General features: G+C 42.4%; 1 protein-coding gene across 4 annotated transcripts in view; it reads right to left on the bottom strand.

The window, feature by feature from the left end:
* Positions 1-383: 383 nt before the first annotated feature.
* PRMT2IP (PRMT2 interacting protein) overlaps positions 384-8,648 on the bottom strand; it is a 141,590-nt gene continuing 133,325 nt past the window's right edge. For all 4 annotated transcript variants that reach the window (XM_085643822.1, XM_085643826.1, XM_085643824.1 and 1 more), the window contains one exon: positions 384-6,373. In XM_085643822.1, coding sequence (XP_085499948.1) covers positions 5,418-6,373 — 956 coding nt within the window. In that variant the 3' untranslated portion in view covers positions 384-5,417. The remainder of the gene's footprint in view (positions 6,374-8,648) is intronic.

The raw sequence follows: 8,648 nt of genomic DNA, 5'->3' as shown, positions 1-8,648 counted from the left end.
CTCACCAGGCCCCACTGCTCTTTCCTGCACAGGCCGCGGCTGGCTGTTGTCAGCTCTGGCTGTTACACCACACCTTCTTTCTCCTAAGGAGAGGTGTGATTGGGGAACGCTATTTATATTATTTGTGACAAGTTTAAGGTGGTAAATAATATAAGTTTGTCTTAACAAGTAATGCGTACATTAGCCTGCAGTGAAATCCCAGACTTATTAGCAAGAGGTAGGTTCTTTTTCAGAAATCTCATTTTTAGCATACTTCAAGCAAAGCAGGGCTGTAGCACAAGGTATCTAAAATTCACTTGTGGATTGAATTTAAAAATATTTTTTGAAAGCGTGAGAGTAAAACAAAGACATGCAGACTTGAAGGACCACACTAGGGCAAGAGCTTCAAAAAATAAGAACTCACTTTAATTGTGCTGGAGCACCTTACAACGTTGGACCATACAAAATATTAAATAACATTTTAATAACTTGGCTCCGAATTAAAACTGTACAAAATTACAATAGGTAGAAACATTTGTTTCAAAGGCACTCTGTACATTGCTATTCACATTGCACCCCTCCAGAGTAGAGGGTTTATTAATAATTAACCCTTTGGCATGGGAAGGGTTGGTTTCAGTCACAACAAATACAGCAAAAGTGGTAACAACCTGTTCCAATACAGAAAATTGAAGGTTTTAAATTGTGCTTTATTGGTCTGTTAAGTGGAACTTCCCCTTCTCCTCACTAAAATAAAAATTCTTCATTTGGTTACATTCCTTACAGAGGCAAATCTATGAATTTTTACAGGAAACAAAACACTCACACGCCTCCAAGTCAATGGATGGACAAGTCTTTTTTTCAGGACGCAAGAATCAACTAAATTGTCACCGACAACGGCACTAGGGCAGTGTTACAAGGGAACTGTAAGGAGGCTATCTAGGACAAAAGTTTGATAGCCAAACAGAAAGGCACCAAAGGTTCTGCAAATATGTTAAGGCACATTTATGAAAGAGACTTCGATCTCCATTTGCTTCTTAGGTCAGAGGAAAGTATAAACAACAAGCTATAGGACCAAAAATAATTAGAAGAATGGCTTAAGGTCCATGAACCACAGCAACAAAGGACCAAGGGACAATAGGATTGTCAATTGAAAGACAATGAGAAATGGAGCCCAAGTACAATAGGAAATAGTGCCCAAGGAAAACAAGAAATATCACCCAAATGAAAGGAAAGTCCAAGGACAATGCAAAGAAAATTCACAGCACATTTGGAAAGGGAGGCCTAAAATAAAAAGCAATGTTGAATGAGAAAAGGATGCTATAAACAAAGGCAAGATGATGCCAAGGACAACTGTAATAAGACACCAAAAACCATGGCATGGATGGCCCACGAACAATGGGAAATATTGCCCAATGGAATGTAGGGTCCAAAAGCATAGGAAAGTTGATCCTCAGGGCAAAAGTAAGGTGTATTCAGGGATAATAGGACAGGGGTGCAAACACAAAGGAAATGGCGGCCAAAATAAAATGGAAGAAAGGCTCATGGAAAAAGGTAAACCACAGTCATATGCAGTCATATTTTAAAGGTTTGTGTAACCGTGAATTTCACATGTTTCTGCACTAGGGTTCTTTCCCTCCTCACCCCTGTTTAAAGGGAATTCACAAAATCTTTTTTTTACTATTCCTTTTTTTCCACAAATGTAATTGCTATTTACTTCATGCACATTCGAGAGATAGCTGATTTTGCCATAATATGAAAGTGGAACCTTAAATCCAGTCCCTCGAATTCCAGGTGTGCAAAAATTAAACCAGCCTTCCTGTCTGAACTAGCAGTCAAAAGAAACATTCCACTTGTTGCAAGGGAAATGGCCTTTTTCTCACTTGAAAAGAGCCTTTGTCTACGTCACTAGGGCTCTTTTATAATTGTTTTTGTTAACACCCCCATGCTTGTAACTTTTTCAAAAGTAGGTCTTTTAGATCCACCAATAACATCAGATATAGGGGGATGTCAGTTCGATCGACTAGTGCTTAACATAACTCGGCTAATCAGTGTGGAAAATAATATTCCAAAGACAGTTCTCCACCACTGAGGACAGTGACATGACCTTGTACAGAGGAACTGGGAGCCTTTTCGTGGGAAGGCAGAGGAGTTTACCATGATACAAAATGCTAAAATAGGTTCCTTTGTCGTAAGTGAACACAAAATCTCAAATTCCACTGCTCGCTATCTGACAGTTTATCAGGCTTTTAGAATTCACACCCTCCTGGCTACACTTTGTTTTAACTGGAAGACAACATTTGGAGCTGTTCCCGGTGTTATCCACATCAACCTTGATTTGATTTGGTTTCTGCCCTTCCAGCTGTTCCGTGTCATACAAACTTTAATGAACTACCAGAAGAGGGGGCGGATGGCCAATCAAAGTGGGGAAGTATGATTTCGGCAAACTGTTTTTTGTAAAAATGTCACCCAAAGCAATCTCTTGTACCTCGGCAGAGTGCCCATACATTCAGAATTTCCTTTTACACAACAGATCGTAGTTGTGTCTTCTTGCTCTGAGACAATGGTGGAGTGGTACAAATCCAAGAGTAGCCCAGAGGTCAGTGGTTTAGTAATAGTTGTTAAAAAATAGACATCCATATGGTGATCAAGTTTTACTACCCTGCAATGACGGACAGCATGGTGTTTAAAGGGACTTACGCCCCACTACCCTTACAGGAGGATGGCACTATAAAATACACTGCCACTCAACAGCTAAGCAGTCTCAGTGCAGTGCATATATTGTGTGTCAAATTCACCACAGAATGTTACAAAATGCAGTACCAATCTTGTACTGCATTAACCTCAAAGTGGGTGCCTTACTTAACAGTGCTTATGACTATAGCTGTCGGGCTATTATACTGAACTCCCAGTGAGTGCATGGCTCCCACAATTGCTAACCTATAAACTCGCCTGAACGTCGGGATAAATCTATGACCATGAAATAGATGTGCACTCAAAAAAGGTAATCAGCTACACTCACTTTTAGTCACAGAACTAAGATGGCCTTTGTACTAAAAGAACATTTCTTTCCTGTGGCACCAGTCAAATTTCAAAATAAGGGTCATAAACAGTAAAGACCACCATTTTCTTCTAAGTGCAGTCACAGCGACTGTACTCGTCAGAACTGTGTCAGCTTAGTGGTCTGCTGTCAACGCGCGACATGCTGCAGAAACAGGACTCGCTGTACCCAATTAACTCGCGTTCTAAATACAGATATCAGAATTTTAAAAAAAAATCACATAACTATTTGTGATTGCCACCTGGGCTCGAAAAGACAACTGGCTCAGCTAACTCATGAAGGATAGAGAGCCCTTAACCCTACTAGTGATCTCACACATGCATGGAAAGAGCAGATATGCACTGCAGCTGTATTAGTCCGAGTCCTAGATGCATGCAAAGATTTACGCCCAAACAGCGTCAAACTCTGAATCGGCCAATTGTTTCAGAATTTGTCGCCCAAGTTTGTAGCATTGTACATACAATTAAGCCCTGCAAGAAGAAGCAGGCCAAAATAAGGCAGTGTGTTTTTAAAAAATATATAATTAAGTGCTGCAGAGAAGGGCTGGCCCCACCACATGACAGAGCGCTTGTGTTAATGGCTGGGAGGAAAAGGCAGGCTACCAGAGGCCAAACCAGCTTTGAATATTTAAAAATGGTTTACATACTTAATTTTCTGCTCCCCGATTGGCCTGGCTCTTATTCAGGCAGCAGTTTCTTTGCTACGTCGCAAGTAAATGTACTGCAGCAGATAGCCTGTCAACAAACATACTGGTCATCTACTGGTATATCTACAGAGGTGCTGATGGCAGACTAATCGCTATGCTATGAAGCACAGCATCATTAAAAAAGGTTTCACCCAAACCACTTTCGAACAGACGCTCAACATTAATGACCACCACTAAGGATTGTGCATGCATAGTTGAGAAGAATTAGCAGTATAAGGACAAGACAAACACCTATGTTAAGGAGTCCTAGTGTGGAGCTTAAAGTGTAATAAGAAACAGAGCTTGGTGTGGCTGGGATAAGAAAACCAACGCCATACCACAAACTATATCAGCAAGCACTCAAAATCAACGTTCATTTTCCATACATTACTTTTGTGTTTACATGTGTTTTTTTTTTTCTTTCAGTTACTAACCCTTAGGAACTAACATTGTCGTTTTTATTTGAATGCTGATAGAGCTCATCCTTTCTAACTAAATCTGAATATGTTCAAAATCTACACCCGTTTTAAAACGATTTTTTAAATAAATGTATAAACCCCATCTTATTTCAGGTTTTTTAAGACCAGTTTTCAAGTACGCTAAACAATCCAAGACATAACAGGCAGTTGTCCTTTGCAATATGGGAAGCAAGTCAGAATGTAGCAATCCCGGCTATGTCCAGGAATACTTAGCATTGTGGTACAAAAATCTTAAAATTAATATGCACAAACACACACTCGTATGACTTGCATCCAGTTCAACTATTCGTTTTGGAGTAGACTTTGTTCCAGGTATCAGAGAATGTGCTTTCCAATGCCTCACCTTGCTGTGATTTTGTTTTCCATCCATCTCTTTCATTTTCTTTGTTGGCCACCTCCCATTACCTTATTTACTAGAATGGTTGTAAGCGAGAAGCTGGTTTTCAAATCACGTACACCTACTAACAAACAGCAGTTTATATTTTGCAATATTACTAAAAGTTGGCTCCTAAGTGGTCTTTTGAACAACATACCAGGACCACTTGTTAGTGGGAAGGGATATTCTCCCCCTATAAAAATGGTTAGCAATATAGCCTTTATTCCTTACATAGACTTTCTGACTGTGGCCCAGGCTGGAAATAAAACCCCAACAGCAGCGTTACCCATAGGGCCTTTTAAGTGCTGTATCCATGAGGCTTTCTGATAATAAGGTGCTGACAGGCACATCTGTGATGCTTTTGCTGGACGCTCGGAGTTCCAGGTATACTGTTGGAAAAGGCAACAAAGTGGTGAACAGCTCAGTAAAATGTATACAAATCAATCTTCACAAGACCTTATTCACCCAATTCCCAGCACATCCATGTTCAGTCAGCTGCAATGAGGAACAAAACGTATGCAAGCAGAAAAACAAAGTATTCTTTGTAAAAAAAACAAAATTAAAATGACGGTTTGCAAAGAGAGGACAAGCATGAGTGGATCTGGGGAACTCGAGGCGGAGAAGTCTCCTCATCCCTAAAGATAACCGGACGGACCAGGTAGGTATATATAAAAAACCCGTTTTTGCCTCCGAGGAAGAGGTAGCAGCCGATCTGATAGGAGTGTGTCAAAGATTGTCTAAGCAGAGTAGCAGCTTTGTTTCCTTCTTCACAGTGGACCTGAGCTCCCCAGTGTGTGTCCATGAGTTAAATGTACAGGCGGCACTACCTCCGCCACAAGGTCACTCGTCGAGCTCCAGCCAGCCGTTCTCAAAGTCCTGCAGCAGCTCAAGGTAGTACCGCCACTTGGGCTCACTATCATATCGGACCTCAAACACAGTCTTCAGGGGGTTAGGGTGCTGCTGGTAGATCCCTAGCACCACCCCCTCATACCAAGCCTCAGTCTTGTCATTTTCTTCATAAAGATGGCGGATGCGTTTGCCCACCAGCTCGGGGTATGGGGTCTGTTTGGCTGCTCGCTCCACGCAGCGCCTTTTTTGACGGAAGGGCCTGTGCACTGGTACACAATCACGCCCCACTCTTGGTTGCTTTGGCCTGCGTGTCACTGGGAGGACTTGTTGAAATTTGATCTGGACCAATGAGTTTCTCAGGTGTAGGACTTTGGAAGTGCTCAGTGTCTTCCTAGCAGTGCGGTCCATTGTTTTCTTCAGACGTACACATGCTGGCTGGGCACGGGATGTGTGACCTATTTTCAAGCAGTCTTTGTCCTTTTTCCTATTAGATAGACCTTTCAGTTTGAGCTGAATAGACCTACACAATTTTTGTGACTGGAAGACTCTACTCTTAATGCCAGAAGGCCGTGTGGGCTTGTTCAGTTTCAAAGTGAGTGGTTTGGTCTCTCTTTTCAAAGACTGTTGCCTACTACCATTCTTTCCAGAACAGGAGATGATCTGCTCTGTCTCCTCACTCAATGTCCGGTCCTTCGTGGTAGCCAAGGAGACTTTTTTCTCTACTTTTGTAACACAACCCTCTGGTTCAGTAACTCCTTCTTCCAGTTCAGTATCTTTCTTCTCTGGTTCTGCAACTGCCTCCACCGATTCTGTAACTACCTTAGGCCTCTTCTTCCCTGCCTCTCTGGGTGTCTTGGTTAAGGCAGCATTGACACTTTCGACCGTCGTCTCATGCTCCAGGTACTCAATCTTCTCTGCAACTTCTAACTTGTCCTGGCACTTATCACCTGGAAACAAAGATGAGATTCCTGGCATTAATTGAAGGGAAGCTCACACCAGTAATAAGACTCAATCAGGGATAAAAAGCATTACCAATCTAGCTGGTTCTACAAGCTAAAAGTCGGAATACATTCTACTGGGTAGACAATGCACATCACTTGCTACAACCAGCAACTCCCTCAAGCCAAGTGCATACATTGCAATACTGAGAAAGCAAAAGTAACCACCACCGCCAAATATCCACTACACACCAGAAGCATGCGCCCACCACTCTACTCTGCCCCCTCAAGGAGGGAGAAAGAGAAGAGTGCCAAAGGAAAGACACTGAAGGCACAAGTGAGGAATGCACAGCGGAGACAGGGGATCCGCCAAAGTCTACGCGCCCCAAGATGAGCAGCAGGCAGGAGCACTGCACATTCTCAGAGCAGTCTGTGGTACCCTAAAGAGACAGCAACAAATGTGCAGTTGGTCAGGAATGAAGGGCCGTCAGATTTATGTGCTGGGTTCAACTAAGAACAGCAACACATGCTGCTGGTTAACATCAGGGAGACCGGAGAGCGACTTGTGCAGGTTTGAGTGAAGATCTGCAATAGATGCTGCAGAAGGACTGACAGAGCTATTGGCAGAGCTCAGTACTGAATGTAGGGTGACAAAGTTAAACTATCACCGCTGACACTTGTAGTGATCTGCAGCTCATAATTTCGAATCCTGGAAAGGGACAATCTGTAAACTAAGTAACATTAAATTGGTTTATAGAAACACTTGTTCTGTAAAGGGATAGCAGAAGTGTGACAGGAAGTGCTATATAAAAACACGAGTTACATGATTTATGAAATGTCAATGGAATCAGCTTGTGCTCAGACATGCAATGGAAGCAGTAGGTTTGGACTGAGGATGATCGGCAGAAGTATCTGCAGGGCTCACAACTGCAGCGAGTGTTGAGAGCCAAGGTCGAGCACGGACGGGCCTTGCGGTATTGTACTGCATTTATACAGTAGTTGATGGTTGGAAAGGGTGTGGCTGGTAGATTGACCCTATGTAAAGTGTTGGGTGAGGTTTGCGATGTTCAGTTAGGTGTTTTAATCATGGTAGAGCGGCTGCACATTGGCTGCAGGAAGAGCCGTGGCTGTGAACTGATCTGTCATGGAAGAGACCACATGAGTCTTAGTACTGGAAAAGCAGGAGATGTCGCAGGCCAGGTCTGATATACAATGGAAAAATTCCAGTAATGAGAATAGATCTGGTTTCCAGCATAGGCCAGACTTATCCTTGTGGGCAATGTAGGGTCACCCTCTGTTGAACTCTGGGTACAAGTTAAAACTAAGTAAGTCAACTTTAATAATCAAGAGCCGCAAACGTGCTGTGTGTCATTTGGGGCTAGTCCGTGTGATACAGCGGACATGCTCAGACAGTACTGAAGCTTGAGGGTGGGTTATATCGAGGTGTATTAAAGTGGCATGTTAAAATAACATCAGGCAGCATCCAAAGTCGGTTAGGAGATTGCTGGTGAGGCTTGAGAATAAAGTTAGACTGAAAAGTATCCTGAAAGGGGGACTAGAAGCAGTTACAAACTGAAGACCACTGAAAGGAATTTTCTAACTGGTGATTTTAACAATCACCAACTCGAAGCTTCTGGGCTCGAAGGAGCAATGCCCAAGACCATGATGAAAAGCTTTTTTTGCATTTAGACAAAATGGTAGGCCCATGTATACAAAATACTCCTGCTCTGCCCTTGCAGCCCAAAAATAGTGGAATCTTGTAGCGACTTTCATAAAGCTATTAATGGAGACATTCTATGGATTCAGGAGAGATTAGAGACAACCTTCTAAAGAGAATTTGACATTTAGGAATTCCTGCAACGTAGGCAGCTGGTTCAGTCACTAAGATACCAGTAACAAGATTGAAAGATCACCAATCAGCGAAATCCCAGTTTGCAACTCCGAGTCTGTACTTGAAATAATTAAAACTAGTGATTTATATTTTGATTTTAGATGAAGGTGGTATATTTAAAGTGCTTTACTCTGTCATGAGATCTGCAATAACGTGGAACAAAAGATGGTGCAATAAGCTGTGTTTAAGCGCTCCTGGTGTGTGTCCACTGCTACCTATGAGTAGTGTACATCAATCAGACAAGCAGGACCTTTCTTTTAGAAGTGGAGTTCAACTGCTTCCTAGAGGATACAGAGTAATGTCCACACAGTATATGTGTGAGCTGAATGGGGAAAGGTTTCCCAAGTAACAAAGGCATGTCTTATAAAGGCTGGCAGCTGGGAACTGCCATTT

Source organism: Triturus cristatus, chromosome 3_1 (assembly GCF_964204655.1).
Source record: "Triturus cristatus chromosome 3_1, aTriCri1.1, whole genome shotgun sequence".
In the NCBI taxonomy this organism is placed as follows: domain Eukaryota; kingdom Metazoa; phylum Chordata; class Amphibia; order Caudata; family Salamandridae; genus Triturus; species Triturus cristatus.
Note: the sequence above shows the minus strand (reverse complement) of the source record. Positions and strands in the feature narration are given on the sequence as shown.